At 38.7% G+C, this 23,069-nt stretch overlaps 2 protein-coding genes across 2 annotated transcripts in view; one reads left to right on the top strand and one right to left on the bottom strand.

Moving 5' to 3' along the window:
* The window catches only part of cyfip1 (cytoplasmic FMR1 interacting protein 1), a 36,628-nt gene that overhangs the window by 6,647 nt on the left and 6,912 nt on the right, over positions 1–23,069 (top strand). The window contains exons 4-25 of the mRNA XM_059570885.1: positions 1,368–1,445; positions 1,541–1,642; positions 1,723–1,904; positions 3,401–3,497; positions 3,754–3,882; positions 4,544–4,648; positions 4,804–4,895; positions 5,238–5,355; positions 6,801–6,923; positions 8,248–8,373; positions 8,654–8,820; positions 8,909–9,056; positions 10,177–10,330; positions 10,743–10,899; positions 11,001–11,097; positions 11,229–11,305; positions 11,420–11,528; positions 11,623–11,742; positions 12,128–12,327; positions 13,762–13,849; positions 17,594–17,737; positions 18,169–18,259. Of these exons, the coding sequence (XP_059426868.1) occupies positions 1,368–1,445; positions 1,541–1,642; positions 1,723–1,904; positions 3,401–3,497; positions 3,754–3,882; positions 4,544–4,648; positions 4,804–4,895; positions 5,238–5,355; positions 6,801–6,923; positions 8,248–8,373; positions 8,654–8,820; positions 8,909–9,056; positions 10,177–10,330; positions 10,743–10,899; positions 11,001–11,097; positions 11,229–11,305; positions 11,420–11,528; positions 11,623–11,742; positions 12,128–12,327; positions 13,762–13,849; positions 17,594–17,737; positions 18,169–18,259 (2,704 nt within the window). The remainder of the gene's footprint in view (positions 1–1,367; positions 1,446–1,540; positions 1,643–1,722; positions 1,905–3,400; positions 3,498–3,753; positions 3,883–4,543; positions 4,649–4,803; positions 4,896–5,237; positions 5,356–6,800; positions 6,924–8,247; positions 8,374–8,653; positions 8,821–8,908; positions 9,057–10,176; positions 10,331–10,742; positions 10,900–11,000; positions 11,098–11,228; positions 11,306–11,419; positions 11,529–11,622; positions 11,743–12,127; positions 12,328–13,761; positions 13,850–17,593; positions 17,738–18,168; positions 18,260–23,069) is intronic.
* On the bottom strand, positions 14,299–16,442 carry LOC132160510 (fibronectin type III domain-containing protein 9-like). Its single transcript, XM_059570180.1, has 2 exons — positions 16,287–16,442; positions 14,299–15,385 (listed from the first exon to the last, which is right to left on the bottom strand). Exon 2 carries the CDS (start codon positions 15,285–15,287, stop codon positions 14,628–14,630), a length of 660 nt encoding a protein of 219 aa, XP_059426163.1. The 5' UTR covers positions 15,288–15,385; positions 16,287–16,442; the 3' UTR covers positions 14,299–14,627.

Raw genomic sequence — 23,069 nt, 5'->3', positions numbered from 1 at the left:
CTCCACCTTCTCTAGCTAACCTTCTTTAAATCACTAAACCTCAACTCCATCACAGCTCCGTTGAGCTGATCTTGACTGTCCGAACCAGTCCACCGAGCCAGACCTCTGGAAGCCCTTCTAAAGGAGTCTGTCAGGGGTTTGAATGGATTTAAGAGAGCCCATTGGAGTCTCTCATTGTCCCAGTTCACCATGCCTATTTGAAGAGCCTGGCCAAGCGGAGTGGGCTGCTCTGAATGGTTTTTGTATTGAATGTGAATTGCTGTGTGCTCTATTTGTGAGAGGTAATAGCTGTCAGGGACTCTTTTGCATCATTTGAGGAATTGAAGAGTGTGTGTGGAAGTAGTGTGGTGCCACACCCACTGAGTTTCGGGGTGTCTATGAAAGAGCGTTTCGTTACCCTAGGGAAGATTTTCTTCAAAGTTTTTTTTAGAGAGTTCTTAAGATTAAGTGGGTTAATCTGTTCTTTGGCATTACATTCATCATGAGATAAAGGTTTATTGTAGAAGCTGTATTTGATGTGTAAATTGGGCTTTAAAATTCTGAGATCACTAGTCCAGCAATCTATTTATTTTGCATTGTTGTAAATATTATTATTTTGTTTTTTATTATGTGCTTATTAATTAATAGAAAATGTTGAATTAAAAAATAAATGACTAGCATCACAATTTAAGCTACCTGAAAAAAATGACAGTATTAAAATGTTTTTATGAATTATCGGTTATTTATCGTTTATTTAGTATAGTTTGACAAAGTTTTAACCTTGAAATATTGTAGAATAAATTCTAAATATTTCTGCATTTTACGTTCTTGTTCATTATTCTAAAACAAATTAGAATAATAATTTAAATATAATCAATCAATTGATATAATCATTTACATAGAAAAAAATCCACATTTTCAGAGTGGCCTTAAAGAGATAGTTCACCCAAAAATCTAAATTCTGTTATTATTTGCTCACTCTTATGTCGTTCCAAACCCGTAAGACCTTCATTCATATTCAGAACACAAATTATGATATTTTTGATGAAATACAAGAGCTTTCTGACCCTGCATAGACAGCAATGTTCCCAGGCTCAGAAAGTAAGGACACTGTTAAGATTGTCAGTGGTTCAGCCTTAATTTTATGAAGAGACGAGAATAAGTTTTTGCTTGCAAAGGAAACAAAAATAACAACTTTATTCAACAATTCTTCAAAATATCATCAGAAATATCTTAATGTGTGGTCTGGAGGACAACGTGAGGGTGCGTAATTAATGACAGAATTGTAATCTTTGAGTAAAATTCCCCTCTCATCTTTTGTCCCCACTGTGTGTAGAATAAGTCTGTGTGCTTATCATTTCATGGGGAACTTCTGCTGTGTGTTACAGAATGAGATGTTGGAGGAAGGACAGGAGTATGCCGTGATGCTGTATACCTGGAGGAGCTGTTCAAGAGCTATTCCTCAGGTAAACGTCTAAAGCCACTCAAAAAAAACTCACACCACCATCAACACGGATTTGAAGTATGTTGTTTTGCCCCTCTCCATCTGTCCCTCTCTCAGGTGAAGTGTAATGAACAGCCTAACAGAGTGGAGATCTATGAGAAGACAGTGGAGGTGCTCGAGCCTGAAGTCACTAAACTAATGAACTTCATGTACTTTCAGGTAAAGATTAATGCTGTTTTCTAGATTTCAATATAAGACGTTTTAAGATATACTAATGCTTCATTTTACTTAATTCTCAGAGGACAGCAATAGATCGCTTCTGTGGGGAAGTGCGTCGACTATGTCACGCCGAGAGGAGGAAGGACTTTGTGTCTGAGGCCTATTTGCTCACGCTGGGGAAGTTCATCAACATGTTTGCAGTACTGGACGAACTTAAGAACATGAAGTGCAGCGTCAAAAATGATCACTCCGCCTACAAGAGGTAACTGGGAGCCTCAGTTTTGCATCTAGCCTCATCATTAATACTTTCATCCTCTAGATGGCAGTCATTCTACATCTGAATTCTTCTGGTCAGTGTTATCACTGTAGTATACACACATGTTTTTGGCATTTTACAGACATTTTAAACTAATAAAATATTTAAAGCATTGTATTTACCAGTATGATTTTTTTATTTTATTTTTTTTAAGCAAATTAATACTTGTATTCAGCAAGGATGCATTCAATTTGTCAAAACTTGACAGTAAATACATTTCAAATGTTACGAAAGATATATATATATTTTTTATATATTTATATTTCAATTTAATGCTGTTTCAGTTCATCAAAGAATCCTGAATAAAAAAAAATGGTTTCCACAATAATTTCAGAGATAATGCTAACCAGAATAAATGTTTCTTAAGCATTAAATCAGCATATGATGAATGAGGATGATCAGCAGTGATGTCTGAAGGATCATTTGACAGTGGAGGCTGCTGAAAATAAATAATAAATGATAAAACAGAAATTGGTTATTTGAAATAAATGCGGCCTTGGTGAACATACAAGACGTCTTTCAAAAACATAAAAAAAACTACTTTTTAATATGTGTACGTACTTGTACATCATATACAAAGCATATTTTGTATGGACCATTTCCAGGTTGAAGCAGTGCAATGTTGTTGGATGTTGTTAGTGATGTATTTTTGTTCACTAGCTGCATACTCATTATCTTATACAGTACTTGTTGAAATAGCTATACAAGATTCCAAAGTGTCAAAATAAAGTTATGTTAAATGGAACAGAGGTGCTGCACATCTATGGCTATGTTCACAATATCAGTTTTTGGGATTGACAACCGCATTCACTTACAGGTGTGAGTCTTAATGTCCTGTTCACACAGCAGCTTACAGTTGCGTCTGGAATACTGTATGAACGTGTAAATGGAGTCAAGTCTGTATTTCTTACCAGTAAGCATAGCATCAGTGACCAAAGAAAAGTCAAAGATGGCAACGTCCATAATTCTGAATGTCTGAATGTCCAATCGAGCTGCGAGTTCTTCCATCAAATCTTCCATCAACCGACCCACCTGCTTAACACTTTTTACGAAATGTCAGATTTGTCAACCACCCATCCAGTTTTCACCCATCTCATGTCTTCAAATGCTTTTCTTGTCATTCTCTTGCTGTCTTTCTCGATATCTCTCTATGACTGTCTTTTTCTTATTGTGTTTTTCTTTCTAGGTTAGATTTCCTTTCCTGCTGGGCCATTAGATCAGATTTACTGCCAATATTTTCACTGTTCCCCCCATAAAAACGAAAGCAACATATTTTGTTTAACATGTAACATAAGTGTTTATTAGACAATAATTGAATTTGTCTAATACAAGTATTTATTTATAATTGCTTGTCATAGTGACACATAGTGTTTAAACTGATTGTGATTTGTTCTGTTGGTCTTTCTCTTCTTTGCTGATGTTTTTCTCTCTCTTTCCATCAGAGCCGCCCAGTTCCTGAGGAAAATGTCTGAGCCATCCTCCATTCAGGAATCTCAGAACTTATCCATGTTCCTGGCCAACCATAACAAGATCACTCAGGTAGCACACCATCTTCTGTAAACTAACACCTAATACTAAGAAAGTGCATTGACTGTAAAGTATCTACATAAACAAGATGTGTTAATTTGTTTTGCAACTGTAGTGAAGACATATTTGTGTTTTATGTAGACCAGCTCATGAACTCTGACATTCACTAAACTGGATATAGCAGCATAATAAACACAAACACATGCGGCAGGGCTTTAGACACGTTCTGTGTATGAGTTGCTGATGTTGACGGGCGTCTCTGCTTCAGTCCCTACAGCAGCAGCTTGAAGTGATTCATGGATTTGATGAGCTGTTGGCAGACATCGTTAACCTGTGCGTGGACTACTACGAAAACAAGATGTACCTCACCCCCAGTGAGAAACACATGCTACTCAAAGTAAGCATATATTTTGAATCTTTTTGAAAGGAATCTTTTTATGCTCAACAAGGCTGCATTTATTTGTTCACGAACACAGTAAAAACGGCAATATTGATTAATATTATGACAGTTAAAAAAATATTTTCTATTTTAATGTATTTTAAAATGGAATTTAGTCCTGTGAAGGCAAAGCTGAATTTTCAGCAGCCATTACTCCAGTCTTCAGATGATCCTTGAGAAAAATCTATCTAATATGATGAATTAATGCTCTTTTTTTAAAATATGGAAAACAGTAGCACCACTTAATATTTTTGCTTGAACCTTGCTACATTTTGTTCAGGATTCTTGGTGAATAGAAATTTTAAAAGAACAGAATTTATTTGACGCAGAGATATTTGATTAAATGATTAAACGATTAAATGAATTTGTCCTTGCTGAATAGAAAAAATACTTGTATGGTATAATATTTACAATTACAGAAAAATGGAAAAAAGTGCCTCTGCATTTCTAGTTAAGGATAGTACTATGTTTTTGCTAGTATTTCTTAAACTTCTGACAATATTAAATGTGGATCATAATCTTGACCAAGTAGTCACTGTTACCAAGTAGTACACTGTTTAATGTAAAAATCAAGATATTAAGGATTTTAATGCCAGTTTGGTGTTATTATGTCTTGTAGGTGATGGGCTTTGGTCTCTATCTCATGGATGGAACCAACAGCAGCATCTACAAACTGGATGCCAAGAAGAGAATCAACCTCACAAAAATTGACAAATTTTTCAAGGTGTGTCTGTCTGTGTGTTTTTGGTAATAAAAACAGACGTCAGATTTCTGACATTCACAGATGGAAATGCATTTAACATGCATGTTAATACCTGGTGTAAACCACTTTTATTGGAGGATTTCAAATTGATTTGACCTTCTGCCATGCCACTACAGCAATTGCAGGTAGTACCTCTGTTTGGGGACATGCAGATTGAGCTGGCCCGCTATATCAAAACCAGTGCTCACTATGAGGAAAACAAATCCAGGTGGGTGTCCTAGGATGCCATATTTAAATGTGAACACTGTATATGTAGATGGGTATTAGCTTAACCCAAAATGTAAATCTGCCTTACCAAACTCATGTAACTTAAAGATATGTTTAATAATGTACTGGTTGCTCTTTTCCAAGACACTAATAAATGAAGAATTAAGATTGCAAAACCATCATTAAAATTCTATATTTCTACATCCTTTTTTTTTTTTTTACATTTGGCATTACGTGATTCCAAATTTTCTGAAAGTTCACCAGAAATGAAAATAGCCAAATGTTGTTCTATTTACTGGACCCTTCCATGTTTTTTAATTGCCTGGCCTCCTCCATCCTCTAGGTGGTCATGCACATCTGCAGGCAGTAGCCCGCAGTATAATATCTGCGAGCAGATGATTCAAATCCGTGAAGACCACATGCGCTTCATTTCTGAGCTGGCTCGCTACAGCAACAATGAGGTGAGAAGTTTTTCAAAAAGAAAACTGTCTTTTCATCACCGTCTTTATAAACAAATGAAGTGCAGGCTCCCCAGTTGCCATGCACTGACTCATGCTGCCAGTGACGTTGGGGGATGAAATGTCTATTACCTAATATGCCAAATTACTTGCTATTTCTAAACATAAGACCTCTGACGAAGTTTGTTTTCTGAGTAGCTCTTTGATTCAGAAACTGGCAAAAACAAATGTGTTGTTTAGCGTCACATTCAAGCAGTTGATGCTTATTAGAGTTGGATTTAAATCACAATTTTGGCTGCAGTAATGTTAATTATTTGCTCAAGAATACAGTAAACATTCATGTTGTGAAATAATATAACTGTTTTCTATAAAATAACTTTTTATTTTAATACATTTTACAATGAAAGTCACATCAACCTTCAGAAATCATTCTAATATGCCGATTTTGTGCTCAAGCAACATATCTAACTTTTATAAAATGTTAATATTTTGTGAAAACCATGATAGAATTTTTTTCAGGATTCTATGATGAAAAGAAAGTTTGAAAGAACAGCGTTCATTTAAAATCTGATTCATTTGTTTCTGTGTGAAGCCTTTAGGATCACTTTTGATCAATTTAATGCAAAAGTATTCATGCGGCATATTCTGCTAGTGCTCTAGTTCTTATAGTAACTATGGCAAAAAATACTTGCTAATTAAACTGAGTAAGCCTCACCCTAGCAGATGCTGAAAAATATATTTTAAAAGTGTGTTAATGGTGGGAATCATACAAGAATCAGCAGCTACAGTGGCTTATATTGCCCTTGTTGAGTTAGTTTTTTTCTCATGTGAGTAAATTTTATAAATTATTTATTAGCAATGGGAGAGCGAGCAGCTCTCGCTTCATACATGATTCCCTTTTCCTTGGCTGAATGGATTCAAGGCTCAATCTCTGCAACTCCGCAAGAGTTTGCATTCAGAAGCATGGGGGCTGTATTCTTACAGATAAATATGGAAATGTGAGGGGAGGAGGCCAGGCTGGGATTGAATTAAGACATGGGAGCAGCACTATAATGAAACCGTACTGGCAGCTAGAGGACAACTGGGGTTCGCTATCAGTGACAGCAGCCTGCTGACAAGAAGAAACAGGGGAGGAATTTGTTTGTTCGTTCCACAGCCCTGGTTGTCAGATGTCAGGGGTTTCGACACAGTGCTTGTGTCATGTGTTGTCTTGGATAGCTGAAACAAGGGCACAGAGACAGGGTTTTGGCATTTCCTCCTGTGTTTGTTCATTTCGAATGCAGCCTGTGCTTCTGTAAATGCGGCAGGGATCCTGGAGTTTTGTCATAAGCTTGTGTGAAGAGATTTCAGTGGTTCATTAATTTTCTCACTAATGATAGTAGTTGTGTTGGATGTTATATTATCCTGTTTGCTTGTTGTGTCATTGCCTTCTTTTCTCGTTTTTGCAGGTAGTGACTGGCTCAGGCCGTCAGGAGGCCCAGAAGACAGACTCTGAATACAGGAAGCTGTTTGATCTGGCTCTGCAGGGTCTGCAGCTGCTCTCTCATTGGAGCGCTCAGGTCATGGAAGTGGTGAGTGGCATTGTTACACTCATATTTATGTATGTGACCACCAATCAGGAAAAGCTGAACTACAAATGATGTGTAGTGGTGATTATGTGGGTGACAAATGGCTGGATCCCTGGTTTCATACTGTTCTCTTAGAAATCTCTTATTTTTTTGTATTTTTAAATTATTTTTTATTGTTTTTGTTTTGTTGAAGATTTTATGCTCATATGGTATGGTGTGCAATAAAATATAAAGCTTTTTTATATTAAAGTATTTCAAATATCCTTTGTCAAATATGATTTGTGCATCAGCAATGAGTAATTTTTTTTTTTTTTTTGTTCAATTATGTCCTGGTTTCTTTCCCCTCTCTCTGACTAGTTTCCAGTGACTCTCAACTGTTGTGTTTAATGACAAAATTACAATAAAATAAAACCAAAAGCACACACATCACTGGAAAAATTCTCAAACAAAAAATATTGATAATGAAATAGAAAAATATTGGCACACCTAGGCTCCGAAAATATGTAAAAAGCGACATAATATCGCCAGTCTTCAGACTTAACATGTTCCTCCCTTTCAGGCATTTAAGAGTAAGGAAGAAAAAGAAGCCATATTAACTTGAGATGCTTAAGTTGTCGGTCAACTCTAAAATGTTTTTGTGTTGTACATAAAGTATACAGTCTTCTAAAAGAAGATAACGAACATGCCAAGTTCTTTGAAACCATCTATCATCAGTAACAAACACCAGCCTGTCAAAACCTCTTTTAATGAGTGCTCTCTGATAGAAGTCTCTGAGAGCTGCTTAACTGAGTTGCTCAAAACGGAAAAATGTATTTTCTCAGAAATGAATTTGCTCAGGTCCTGCTCCGTGTCTGAGGACCACACCATGTGCTTCACCTGGCAGAAAGACATCTTGTCGCACATGCTAAAGACTAACTAACTCTCTTTTTTTTCCAGTATCAGCAACCCACCAATTCAAGACAGCTCTTGAACTCATTCATTGAATAGACAGGGCCTGTCAGTCCCCTGGTGTGCACTGCTTTTTGTTTCCACAAGGCCAGCAATGTTTTCACCTTTCATTTGAATCACTTTAATAGTCAATTCCAGCTCTACTTTTTTTCCCCCTTTGAACAAAACATTTTATGCTGTCGATCTCGTGAAATATTGTTGCCATGGAAACAGGTCCATTCTTGGCCATTAGTAAAATGGATTTTGATATTTGTAGCAAATTAGGCTGGGGGTTTCTGAAATTTGTGAAGTAGCTTTGATGTTGTTCTTACATCTCTTGCAGAATAATCGTCACAAGCAATTATACATGAAAGATTGTCAAATGTTTTCCTTTTTGCAGTATTCCTGGAAGTTGGTGCACCCCACAGATAAATACTCCAACAAAGAATGCCCAGACAACGCTGAGGAGTATGAACGTGCCACCAGATACAACTACACCTGTGAGGAGAAATTTGCCCTGGTGGAGGTACTTTGTTACTTACTTTGTTTTACAAATTTTATTTAATTGTATTATTTATTTAGAATGACTACAATTTTAGTATTTAACTCTGTGTAGGCCTGTGTTTTGATTCAGTCCTTCTCTGAATGAACTCACTGAATCTTATCAGTGACTGAATTGATTTTTGATTCTAAATCAATAACTTTTGTCATCTTAATGTTCATAAAATTCAGTGTCATTGACTGATTGTTTAGTGTGTCCGAAGTAAACTCAGAAGAGTGTGTGTCTTCTGTCTACATGTGTTTAGGTCATTGCCATGATAAAGGGCCTGCAGGTTCTGATGGGCCGTATGGAGAGTGTGTTCAACCATGCAATCCGTCACACCATCTATGCAGCTCTGCAAGACTTTGCCCAGGTCACGCTCAGAGAACCGCTGCGTCAGGCCATCAAGAAAAAGAAGAATGTCATCCAGAGGTACAACAGAGCACCAAACTGAGTGATCTTTCTGTCTTACAGCTCTAGTTGTTTAAGTCTGTTTTGGCTAACCGTGACTTTGTTGCAGCATCCTCCAGGCCATCCGTAAGACCATCTGTGATTGGGAGACTGGCAGAGAGCCACATAATGACCCAGCTTTGCGGGGTGAGAAGGATCCTAAAGGGGGATTTGATATCAAAGTTCCTCGTCGTGCCGTAGGACCCTCCAGCACTCAGGTGTGCAACTCTGTAATTCGCAATACAAAGACAATGTAGAAACCCATTTGTACATACAGAAAATGTATGACGGTAAAAAAACTCCTTCAGATGTCTGAAGTTATGATTTGCATTCTGAATGCAGCAGCGTGTAATACAACTCTTTACCTGAAACAACCTAACCAGCCATACAAGCAGAGCAGAGGCAGTGCAGAAGCTGTGTGCAAAAAAATGCTACTTAAGTTGTTGTGGTGTTCATTCACATTGTTTCTACAAGTATTGACAGTGACATAATCTAGAAACAATGTTAATGAACACCACAAAAGCTTAAGTAGCAAATTTAGCAAAACACAAAATTTGTGTCACTGCCAATACTTTTGGCCACGACTGTAATCTGTTAACATGGGTGCCAAAAAAAAAACCCATTCTGCTTACGCATGTGGTGTGAAACCGGCATTGCACACACACACACACACACACACACACACACACACACACACACGCACACACAGCTCCCCCAGTGTCATTCAGAAGAGCTTGTAATCTTCCACTTGCTTCTGCCACAGATGTTGTATGAAGCAGGCTTGATCCGGTGTGCCGGTGAATGGTGTCGTATTGAATGTCAATAGCGCCTCAGGGATTTGAGCTGTAATTGGTGCTGCCACTCAACGTGATCTCAGTGCTCTGCTGCTTGAATCATACATGTTACAGTTTAATTTGATAAAGTATGTGTTGATGATTGTTCCCATGCTTTGTTTTTAATTTTAATTCTTGACTCAATGTTTTTGTTTTAGTGTGGATTGATTTCAAGCTTTTCTGCCATTGCCTTGAGCTCTGTATGATTATGGTTGAATTTCACCACAAGAGGTTTCTGTCAAGACACGGTTCTGAACTAGGGTTGCAATGATGCCTAAAATGTTGGCTTTATGTATGATACCTCAGTGAGTAGTTTACTATTATATACCTGCTTGTTAATACAGACAGAATCTGATCCATTCATGTCTCCATGTTTTTCAAATGTTTTTCTGTTTATGGAGCGGTGGATAAATGTGCATGTGCAAAGAGTAAAGACTTTTTAAGGAGTAAAGATCCAACTTTGCACTGTCTTTCATCTGCTTCCTCTCTTTGTGTCTCTGTGTAGCTGTATATGGTCAGGACGATGCTGGAGTCTCTGGTCGCTGATAAGAGCGGCTCAAAGAAGACTCTGCGCAGTAGTTTGGAGGGTCCGACCATCCTAGACATTGAGAAGTTCCATCGCGAATCATTCTTCTACACTCACCTGCTCAACTTCAGTGGTAAAGAACAGGCTAAATGGCAGTTCACACCAATCTAGCCATTTGTTACAGCATTCACCATTTTAACAACAGTAAAATGATTACAAACTATACAGCTATACTTTTGTTATTTAACCAACCATTCTGCATCAATACCCATTACTGAGCTCTTCTGTGTCCACAGAGGCCTAAAAAAAGTGTGTAGACACTTCAAAAATGTCATTCATTTATTAAAGGCTTTTATTTGAAAGAAAAATAGCACAAATACACATTCATACTGGACATCAAATTAACGTTGACATTAGACGTTGAATTGACATTGAATTTTAGTCATCTGATGTCACAACCGAAATTGAATCAAATATCTACATCTTGTGACGTTGTTGTGCCTGCTGGGATGTTTGGTCTCTTACACACCCGTGATGTGTTGCAGAGACGCTGCAGCAGTGCTGTGATTTGTCCCAGCTCTGGTTCCGTGAGTTCTTTTTGGAGCTCACAATGGGTCGCCGCATCCAGTTCCCAATTGAGATGTCCATGCCCTGGATCCTCACAGACCACATCCTGGAGACTAAAGAGGCCTCTATGATGGAGTGAGAACCACAAATACAATTAACACATGAATTGCCATAGTGCATGTGGATAAAAGAATGCTTTTATGAAATGTGCTTCTGAGTATGTCTGATCTCTTCAGGTATGTGTTGTATTCATTGGATCTGTACAACGACAGCGCACACTATGCTCTCACAAAGTTTAAAAAGCAGTTTCTTTATGATGAGATTGAAGCTGAGGTAAAAACCCTCTTGACCTTCTACATTAGCGCTAAATCAAATCCTTTGAGGTAGTTATTGCATTGCTAATTTCATTTGATTTACTCAAGTTTGAGTGTTCTTTTAAGTGATTTTTCTTCTCTTTCCCCCAGGTGAACCTCTGCTTTGACCAGTTTGTCTACAAACTTGCTGATCAAATTTTTGCCTACTACAAGATTCTCGCTGGAAGGTTTGTTAACTCCGTTTAATTTGGACAGAATCTGTTTTTTAGAACAAACATGTAACAATTTTTCAGTAGTACTGCAAGTTACTTTGGGGACTTAAAAATGTGCTTTATTTTCAGTCTTCTCCTGGATAAGAGACTAAGAGCTGAATGTAAGAATCAGGGTGCCAATATCCCGTGGCCTTCCTCCAATCGTTACGAGACGCTTCTCAAACAGAGACATGTCCAGGTAAGGACACCTGCTCTTCTGTTTTCATTTTCATTACTGTTTGTTAATGCTGTCTTTAAGTCCACACATCCTGTTTTGTCCTTTTCTCTTGCAGCTCCTTGGACGATCGATTGATTTGAACCGTCTGATCACCCAGCGAGTGTCCTCGGCACTGTACAAATCCCTAGAGCTTGCCATCAACCGCTTTGAGAGCGAGGACCTCACTTCCATCATGGTGCCTTATCCTTTAAAATCTGTTTTCATGGAGACCCTGGATTTTCTCAGCTTGTTTTATCTCTGTATTTATGTTCTGTATATTTGCTGGTTCAGGACCCATCTCTCACAGCTAAATTTTAATTCAGTGCAGCAGAAATAATTTAGCGTAGTTAATAATTTAATCACGTTTGTTTCCTGTATGTGTGAGCACGTTAATGTGTACATATCTGAATAGACACGTGCATTCCAAAAAGCCATGACATTTTTCTCATTCATACAAACTGTTGTTGGAGGTCTGTGTGTGCATCAGAATAGAAATGCATTGTTAAATGTCATTGCTGTGTCAGAAAGTGAGAGGGTATTTTTTTTTTTTCCAATTGCTCTTCTTTTCTGTCATTGGTCAGGAGTTGGAGGGATTGTTGGACATAAACCGGATGACCCATAAGCTCCTCAGTAAGTTTTTGACACTGGACAGTATTGACGCCATGTTCCGTGAGGCAAACCACAATGTATCTGCGCCCTATGGCAGAATCACACTCCATGTCTTCTGGGAACTCAATTATGACTTCTTGCCCAACTACTGTTACAACGGCTCCACGAACAGGTGTGTCCGAGGTTTATTTAAAAGTTGCTTACTTATTTCTTTGAAACATAAGTAACAATAATGGTTATTTTTAAAGCCCAGTTTGGACATGAAGCATTTTAGGACATCTGGATTTCTTTTTCTGTAACAAATTGGCACATCTGTAAAGTGACTAAAATCACAGAGAATTAATTATGGTAATTACTACCTTTTAATATAAAATATCAAATATAAATATGAAAAAAATGTGCAGGCTCTACTAATCTTTAATGACAGGGTTTTGCAATAATATAATTTATAATGTCATAAATAGGCAGAATTTTAACAGCTATATTAGTGTAGGCATGAATTTCAGGCTTCAACTGATGGAATATTTATTCATTCATCCATATTTCAGTTTAACAGACGTGATTGAGGTTAAAATTCAACTGGAGCATTGCTTTTGTCTTTAATGTTTTAGAAAATGGTTAATAAGTTAATTCATTAGATATTTATATTAAGTCTATGCTTAAAGTCTATGCTTATTCCAACCAGGAAAAGACTGCTATGTTTCAGATACATTTGATACATTCTTGTTCATAGATTCTTGTTTGCAGCTTTTAAGAAGTATGTAATCTGCAGCAAGTCAAGGCAAATCAGTTATCTTTTTATCAGTTTGTTTTCTTCCTTTGTTAACTTTTTGTCTTTTTTACTGTCAAATAGCACAGTACAATCTTTTTTTCTGAGCATAAGGTACAATCTGACCCATATATCAAATATGACGACAAGTGAGAAAAAAGAAAAAGAGCTTTGTAAGGAATCATAGTGAGGTGAGAAATAGAAGACTGAATTGTGAGGTGTTCAAGATGGGCTGTATAGGATAGACGTGAAGGTAGGCCATGAAAGAGTCTGAATGTGGGATGAAAAGAAGACTAAAGTCATCTTTACACTGTCAGGTTAAGATGGATTCAACATTTCATGGCCTTCATGGGGAAGATAGACATGTTGATGACAAATTTTATTATGCCTCAATACAGCTCATAAATGGTAGAAGGATGCCATGAGTGTTTCAGGTTTGAGAAACTGAGATGCAATATTGGCTTCAGTCCAGCTGTTTTTGGATAAAGGGTGAATAACTCATTTCAGTTATTGTGTCTGCTTGATTCTCTGTAGACTCTCAGAGTGATGGATTGGGTACACACCTGCTCCTGCTGTATTACACTCACACCCACAAGTCACAAGTGACTTTAACCAGCATACTGAGAACAGCACCTAAAAGTTGGTCATGTCACAGCAGATATTTGTATTTATTTATTTATTTATTTATTTGTCATTTTTCCTTTGAAACATGTTCATTTGAAAGCTGTGGTTTGACTTGTGTGATGAGTTTTTTTCACTGTATTGTTACCTGTGAATAGGTCCAGAGCGGACATGCTGAGGACAGCCTTATTAAACAGAATTTTCCCCTTCCTTTAGGTTTGTTCGCACTGTGCTGCCATTTTCACAAGAGTTTCAGAGAGACAAGCCTCCCAATGCCCAGCCACAGTACCTGTATGGCTCAAAGGTGGGTTTGCATGAGTTTAAATGACACACTGCCATCTTTTACATCTCCAGTGCCTCTCACAATCCATAACATACAGGCAAATGTTTTTTATTAAGCAAGATAGATAGATAGTTAGGCAAAGTACATTTCAAACATAGTAGGATTTCAATGCAACTAACACAACACAGATTGGCTATCAACTCACAAAGACATCAAAATCAACACTTTTACAGCCTACACTTTTGTTGGCTCTTTTGTTGCCTTGCAAAACCAGTTGGGCAGTGGTATTTAACTTTAAGCTGACACTACAGACACGATTCCAACATTGTAGGTTGACAGGTGATATAAAATAAATTATGCTTCTGATGTGAATCTTGTGTATTGGACAATTTGGTACTATTTCTTACTGTAAAAATGATCATTTTCAAACAATTATTATTATTTATACAAAATTATACAAAAAATGTGTGTGGGGGGGTATAAATGAATAAAAATACTAATAAATAAGATAAACCTAGATTAATTAAAACCAATTGAATTAACTCATGTTAACAAATGGAACCATTGTAAAGGCATACCAAAAAATAACTGCAGTTTGTAGAATTGTATCGAGGCCAAGCAGCCTCAGGTTCCTTGTTTAATACGTTGGTGATATTTTCATCTTACATTTTAAATGCTAATTTAACCCCGTCTTTCTCCTTTCCTCAAAATGGATTCAACCCCGGCGATTGTCCTCATTGTGTAAGTTCTAATAGTTTAAATTTTTGGGGTCAGTGCATCAAAGTAACAATTTGGTGCCCTAGTTATTCTGACCCAGGGCCAAATTATTACTTTGTGTTAGAAGTTCGCAAGCCTGCCCGTTCGCCATTTCTCTGCCATGCTCGACTCGGAAAGGATTCTCAATCACCGTTGCGTTCTGAGGGTCTTCCCCGCCACAACCTGGCGTGTACAGACTTATTCTTCCATTACTTCCCATGTTCCCACCCATGGGAGTCAGAGCCAGGTGTGGAGGGTTTGGACCTGACTGGCTGCCTCTTTCTGGGTCCCTCTTGGCTGGACACATGGTGTGCAGACATCCCCAAAGCAGAGCCACAGCTATGATCAGCAACAGGATGCTGCTGGCCAGCCAGACGCCCATGGCCAGTTCCCTGCCGCTCTCTCCGAGCTCTCCCTCATCTAGGGTACTGAAGACCTGGCACTGCTCTCTGGTGGGGTTGGCGGACTGGCAGGTGACGCAGAGGATGTAAGTGGTCTGTGGACTGAGGTTGCCTAGACTGGTGGACGTCTGGGTCACGGGAACCCTGTCCTCCCGCAGGAAGCTCTTGCGTGTGTAACCCATCAGCAGGCTGTTCCAGTTAGGGTGATACATGACACTGTAGAACGTGTCCACGCAGCCTGGAGACAACGGCCAGCTCACGATGGCAGAGGAGGATGTGATGTTCTGGATGGTGATAGTCATGTTGAGTTTGTTTTTTAGGTTGAAACTCGGGTCCTTATGCACACAGAGTTGAATGATGTAAGCTGGTTTGAGATGACATGCAATGATTTTTGAAGGATCTGGAAGAATAGAGGGGGAAAAGCTTTCATTTAGAATTTAAGGTCAATTCTGACTACTACATGTAGTACAACAAGGATATAATAGATTAGTAATGGGCTTGCATCTGGCATAAAAGCATGTTTTATTTATTTTTTAAGAAATGGCAAACTTCAGTTGTTGGTTCCAGTATTGAAATTGATTTTGAATTGAAGTGCTTTGTCAAAAGGATTTAATAAAAAAATCACTGGCTGAGGACATGTATGTGTATATATATATATATATATATATATATATATATATATATATATATATATAATATAGAATACAGCTTTGCTATAAACTGCAGATGTTTTGTGTTCTGTGCTGTTGTTTTCTGTCTAATTTGTCTTTCATATTGTAGTAATGAACATTGAGAATGGTTGTGTAGGTAACACACAAGGTGGCTTTTTTCAGGGTTATATCCTCTTTTGTAATTTCAATTTTCTTTTGTATTCAAGTACGATTGCCCTGCTCTATCTATCACGGTGTTAGGAAAAGCAGATTTATCTAGAGGGGAAAAGCACCAGGTTATTGAATACAAGAACAGATTTTTATTTATTCCGCCTTGATTGCTTTGTATCTGTTTTTTTTTCTCCTCAAAACTAGGTATCTACAGCAGGATTATGTGAATGAGTTGAGGAGAAATTTCCAATTGACATTACATCCATATATATGCTTGCCAAGAAAAAAAGTTCTTAAGAGATTCTCTTAAATCATTATAAACGGATAACATTACAGTCCAATGAGTTATAATAAAAAAATATTTATTCAGTCATCTGCCATGCATTATGCATAATCTACAGCTCCCCCCCCCCCCCCCAACAGAGAGACAGCTGTCACTGGGACAGCTGACATTCAGATGTAAAGGAGCAAAAATCTTACCGTAAAAGATGAGAAGAGTTACTTCATACACAGATTGTCTCTCTGTTGCAGACAGAATCTCCCTGAAGCGTTCCGAGAGTGTGACCTGTAGCTGTCTCTGTTTGGCATGGCTCAGGTCTCCTGCAGAAAGAGCTGCACTTCCACACTGCTGCACAGAAAAGCTCTTCTATCTGATTAGAACAACAGACTGCAAATAAAGCAGAGCGAGAGAGAGAGAGTGCAGTGGGGAGGTGGGGACGATTCGTCAATGTTTTGCATAGAATGCAACTCTCTCGTTTGTCCTCGATCTCTTACACATCCTTGCTCTCTCAGTCATTAGAAAACCACATGGCACTGTTCCTCCCCACTCTGCTCTCAATTACTCCATCAGACTGGTGACCCGTCTCCCCTGACTCACTGCCACAACACCTACGGACATGTTTACTCATGAATTTATGATTACTCATTAATCGGTCAACTTGCAGTTCTGCATTCTTATTAAGAGAACAGAAGGAAGCTTATTTCTTTCATGTTTTGTTACCAAAGTATTTAAAACTTTGTTGGTCATTGTTTACATTTTATTTATTTCTTTAATTTTAAATATAAAAGTGTGTGGTCATTGCAATTATCTTATTTATTCCTGTAATGCAAAGCTGAATTTTCATCAGCCATTCCTCCAGTCTTCAGTGTCCTTCAGAAATGATCCTTCAGAAATTATTCTGTATCTTATTCTATATGCTGATTTATTATCAGTGTTGGAAACCGTTGTGCTGCTTTATATATTTTTTTTTAACTTGTGATGCTTTTTTTAGGATTCTTTGAATAAAAAGTGAAAAAAGAACAACATTTATTTAAAATAGAAATATTTTGAAACAATTTACCCTACCTTTCAAATGTTTGTCAGTGTTTAAACTTTTTTTTTTTATTTTTTTAAGATTATTTTATTTAGCAAGCATGTGTTAAATTGATACAAAAGTGATAGTGAAGATTTAAATAGTAAGAAAAATCATATATTTTGAATGAATTTCGTAAGTGCCGGTCCTTTTTTATTTTTTATTTTATCAAAGAATCCTGAAAGAAAAGTTTCCAAGAAAATGTTTCCAACATAGTAAATCAGCATATTGATAATTAATAAATCAGAATATTTTCTGAAGGATCATGTGACACTGAAGACTGGAGTGATGGCTGATGAAAATTCAGCTCTGCATTACAGAAATAAATAGTTTTAAAGTACATTAAATACTGTTGTTGGCTTACAGCAAGATAGGTTTTGATGAGTTTTGTTCCAAGCACTAACTTGCTCTCTTGTCTTTTTAATGATGATTTAGGCTTTGAATTTGGCGTACAGTAGCATATACAGCCTCTACCGGAACTTCCTGGGACCTCCACATATTAAGGCTATTTGCAGACTTCTAGGATACCAGGGCATCGCTGTGGTGATGGAAGAGCTGTTAAAGGTCGTTAAAAGCCTGGTATGTACATAAGCATGCAAACAAATGTTTATTAATTGAGATCTGGGGCATTTTGCAAGACCTTTGACATGTCCTTTTTTTAATCAGTGGCTCTCAAACAAGAGAAGAAATGCATGGTGTACTATTCCTACTAAACCTTCTCAAATGATGACTTAATTGTAGTGGTTTCAACACCAAAGCCATGGGTTTGTTTCCAGGAATGCATGTACTGATATGGTCGGTACCAAATTTTCGTTTAGATAATGCATGAGATAATTTTTAAGGATCTTAACTGAAACATATCATTGTTGGAGCAAATTTTTTAAACTGCTTAATCTAACTTTAAAGGATAACGAATAAAAGATCAAGTTCAGGATGTGTGGGCATTAGCAACTTTCTGCTGAAATCACCTTGCCATCTTGTTTTTTTTTGTTGTTTTTTTTCTGGTGCAGCTTCAGGGCACCATTCTGCAGTATGTAAAGACCCTGATGGAAGTCATGCCCAAGATATGCCGTCTGCCTCGCCACGAGTATGGCTCTCCAGGTGAAAATTGCTCTTTTCTTTTGACCCTGTCTAAATATGAGCTCCCACTATCACCAATAGAAGATAAGCACTGAATTATAAAGCTTTCATAAATCCAACTCTGCAGTGTGTCAGTCACACTGGTGCTTTTAGCAGAGCTTACGCAGCAGACGCTGGGTGTTTTATAAGACTTAAACAGACCCCTCTTGACTTGCTCTCTTTTTCCCTTTATTTGTTTGTTATTTATTTCCGGGTGACCATACTAAGAGGATGTGCTCCACACTGAAACCATGGCTGTCTGATTATGTGGGCTTCAGTCAGCCTGGACAAAAATTAATGAAATGAAGTGGATGGAGGAGAGAGAGGAAGGCAAAGGGTAGAAAAACAGCAAAGGGTCTCTACATGTAGTTAAAGGCTTCTGCTTGTAAGAGTATTACTTATTTTTGGGTTCTTGGATGTAGCTGGTGACCAAAAAAAATGTAAACTTGAAACCAGTCAGATATTGTAGGTACCTACTGTTCTTCAGAAATTTCAGAGACTGGGTATATAAAATGTGTGTGTGTGTGTGTGTGTGTGTTAGGGCTGTCACTCTTTATTCGATATTCAAATATGCATTTGAACATGACGTGAAATATCCGTAATCGAACTATAAATAAAATATCCGGTTTTTAAAATGCCATGTGTAGCGCGCATTTTTTAGTCTATGATTAGACCATTTGTTTATTTTATTCTTTGCCATCTTATCCAGTAGAGGGCACTCTAGACGTATGGTAGTGTAGGCCCATGACCAAATCAAGCGATTAAGAGCTAGTAGCCAGGCACGTCTGTGCGCTCCGAACGTGTGTTCTCCACCGTGGGGAACATTGTAAATAAAAAGAGAGACGCACTTAATCCAGATCAAGTTGATAGACTGGTGTTTCTTGCAAACAATATTAAGAAATGAATTAGGCTAGGCTATATGCCTTACTCCTGCTGCTGTTTAAGTTGTCACGTTATTGTTTGTGCCTGTTCTGAATCGTTTTATTTTTTTTTATTTAGCCTAATGTTGTGGGATATGCATAGTGGCACTTCATATAAGTTGATATTCTAAGTTAATAACCTGCTGTTTCAAACATTAAGTAAAAAAAAGAATAATCCAGATAGTCCTGTTTATGACTCACTGTTAATACACTTGTGATTGAATCTCCATTAGGCTACAGTGTTTTTTTTTTTTTTATGCGCGTGGGGGAGGGCATGTAGATATTCGAATATATTCAAAAACATTGCATGATATTCGATATCCGTTTGAATTAGATTTTTCTCAAAAGTGACAGCCCTACAGTCGTTGCCAAAAGTTTTGAGAATTACATAAATATTCGTTTTCAAAAAGTTTGCTGCTAAACTGCTTTTAGATCTTTGTTTGAGTTGTTTCTGTGATGTAATGAAATATAATTACAAGCACCTCATACATTTCGAAGGCTTTTATAGACAATTACATGACATTTATGCAAAGAGTCAGTATTTGCAGTGTTGGCCCTTCTTATTCAGGACCTCTGCAATTCGACTGGGCATGCTCTCAATCAACTTCTGGGCCAAATCCTGACTGATAGCAACCCATTCTTTCATAATCACTCCTTTGAGTTTGTCAGAATTAGTGGGTTTTTGTTTGTCCACCTGCCTCTTGAGGATTGACCACAGGTTCTCAATGGGATAAAGATCTGGGGAGTTTCCATGCCATGGACCCAAAATTTCAACATTCTGGTCCCCGAGCCACTTAGTTATCACTTTTGCCTTATGGCGCGGTGCTGGAAAATGCATTGTTCTTCACCAAACTGTTGTTGGATTGTTGGAAGAAGTTGCTGTTGGAGGGTGTTTTGGTACCATTCTTTATTCATGGCTGTGTTTTTGGGCAGAATTGTGAGTGAGCCCACTCCCTTGGATGAGAAGCAACCCCACACATGAATGGTGTCAGGATGCTTTACTGTTGGCATGACACAGGACTGATGGTAGCGCTCACCTTTTCTTCTCCAGACAAGCCTTTTTCCAGATGCTTCAAACAATCGGAAAGGGGCTTCATCGGAGAATATGACTTTGCCCCAGTCCTCAGCAGTCCATTCACTATACTTTCTGCAGAAGATCAATCTGTCCCTGATGTTTGGAGAGAAGTGGCTTCTTTGCTGCCCTTCTTGACACCAGGCCATCTTCCAAAAGTCTTCGCCTCACTGTGCGTGCAGATGCGCTCACACCTGCCTGCTGCCATTCCTGAGCAAGCTCTGCACTGGTGGCACTCCGATCGCGCAGCTGAATCCTCTTTAGGAGACGATCCATCCTGGCGCTTGCTGGACTTTCTTGGATGCCCTGAAGCCTTCTCTACAAGAATTGAACCTCTTTCCTTGAAGTTCTTGATGATCCTATAAATTGTTGATTTAGGTGCAATCTTAGTAGCCACAATATCCTTGCCTGTAAAGCCATTTTTATGCAACGCAATGATGACTGCACGCGTTTCTTTGCAGGTCACCATGGTTAACAATGGAAGAACAATGATTTCAAGCATCACCCTCCTTTTAACATGTCAAATCTGCCATTCTAACCCAATCAGCCTGACATAATGAGTTAACAAGATGATTACTGAAATGATCTCAGCAGGTCCTTTAATGACAGCAATGAAATGCAGCGGAAAGGTTTTTTTGGGATTAAGTTAATTTTCATGGCAAAGAAGGACTATGCAATTCATCTGATCACTCTTCATAACATTCTGGAGTATATGCAAATTGCTATTATAAAAACTTAAGCAGCAACTTTTCCAATTTCCAATATTTATGTAATTCTCAAAACTTTTAGCCACGACTGTAGTGTGTGTGTGTGTGTGTGTGTGTTTGTATACTTAAATTCGTTAAAATGAAAAATGAAGTGAGTTTAGGCTTAAATCAAAAACTAATACGTCACTGGGGTATAAAAAACTTTTCTTTGAATTAAATAGTTTTCTGAGATTTGTCCTTGATTGAATCATAAACTTGATTTTGATAAACCTCTCATCTTATGTAATTTACCTTCTCAAATAAATGTATCTCAATTTAAAAATCTAAACATTTGCGCTGGAAAAAAAGACAATTATGATAACATGAGTGAGGTATCTCACTATGGGACCACCTCAGGGCATGGCTGATCGTGGAAGCACCTATAACACCACGTCTGCCAACCATAGCAGACCAATCGCTGCAGTGAGCAGGGAGTCCTGCCTCCCTGTATATAAACCGCAGCTACCTGCCATTTCTCCATTTGAGATTATAAAAAAAGAGTGCGTTAATGCGGCCCTCGCGTTCTGTATCGTCTCAATCACTTTTGGAGGTAACCCAGCTGCATTCAGATTTAGCCTCTCACGGGCCAGGCCCAGAGAGCTAGTTTCTGAGGGAAGAGGTGAAATATTTCCCCCCGTGCTTGTGAGAGGAGATCCCTGCGTGCTGGTAACGGCCATGGCTGGTCATAGAGCAGTTGCGCATTCTCTGCAACCCAAAGTCTCCCCGGCCAGTATGGCGCGATCAGAATCATTACATGCTTTAGTTCCCGAACACTTCGTAGTGTCGGCTTGATCAGACTCAACGGAGGGATAGCATAAAGTAACACGTCTGGCAACTCGTGGGCTAGAGTATCCATGCCCAATGATGCATCGTTACCCACCAGAGAGAAGAACAGGGGACATTGCGCATCTTCACGTGATGCAAAGAGATACAAAAAATCCCACATTCTCAACAGTCCCAGGGGAACCACTGACACTCTTGAGGCCATCAGACCCAGTAGTCGAAGACACATTCCGAAAGAGACTAAACTCCCTTGTTGAAAGAGGGAGAGGCAGGTGAGAAATGTTTTGTTGCGCTCTTCTGATAGGAACACTCGAAACCTCACTGAATTCAACCTGAGACCCAAGTAGACTATTTCCTGTGAAGGATATAGACAACTCTTCGTGTTCTTTTTATATTTATCCCGCTCTGTGACCTCAGCCCTTGGCTTGGATGTGTCAGAGAAAACTTTATTTGTGATGGGATGCTTACGAACTTTTGTCTTTCCTCCCTCAGAACAAACCTCATAAGTGGAGGGAGAGACAAATCTTTGGGGGGCGCCAGGGGAACACGGGCCATTTTCCCGCGAACATTGGACTTTGAACTGCCCACATGAACACTTTGCACACTTAAATTCCTTCTCCGTTTACCCCTTGGGAGGGAGAAAGTAATCGTTTTGAAGGGATGGGACAGAGAAACCCTGAGTGCTGTCTCCAAACCCTTCTTGTTGCCAAACTGATGTCTCAGGTCAACTGCCTCTTTTTGTTCCCCTGAGGGGGGGCCGACCGGTGTTTCGCTGCTGCGAACGATTGTTTTGATTTCACGAAACCAGGCTTTGACTGAGGGGCCACACTTCCCGGCTGTGACCTCCTCTACCTGAAGACCTGAAATTCGGACGGCTAGGGACGAGCTGTCGGCTTTCTGGGGAGACAGACCTCGAATGCTTCTCCCTCTTTTTTCCGCAGGTCACATTGCTGACGCATAGCTGTTACCGTCGCAACGAACATGGCCTTTGGATCGATAGGGGCATCCAAAAACTCCACTTTTTCTTTGTCAGAGAGGCCTGACAAACCCAGCCATAGCGATCTCTCTCCACCAAGCCCATACTCCGATTCAAATGATTCCCCACAGATAATTTTACAGGGGGAGAATATGCCATCCCCAAATCCTCCATTCCCTGGACATCTAGCCTCGAGAAGCCCTTAACAGGTACTCAGTGGGAAAAAAGGCTATTCCTAAAACCTCTTCATTTCAGCCACACAAGACGTGATGGCTGGAATAAACTGCCTCGCTGG

The sequence above is a fragment of the Carassius carassius genome, chromosome 17 (assembly GCF_963082965.1).
Source record: "Carassius carassius chromosome 17, fCarCar2.1, whole genome shotgun sequence".
In the NCBI taxonomy this organism is placed as follows: Eukaryota; Metazoa; Chordata; class Actinopteri; order Cypriniformes; family Cyprinidae; genus Carassius; species Carassius carassius.
This window is presented reverse-complemented; position numbering and strand designations above follow the sequence as displayed.

Bases quoted from the DNA above. Each gene is read 5' to 3' on its own strand.
- LOC132160510 (XM_059570180.1), bottom strand. From the start codon at position 15,287: ATGACTATCACCATCCAGAACATCACATCCTCCTCTGCCATCGTGAGC.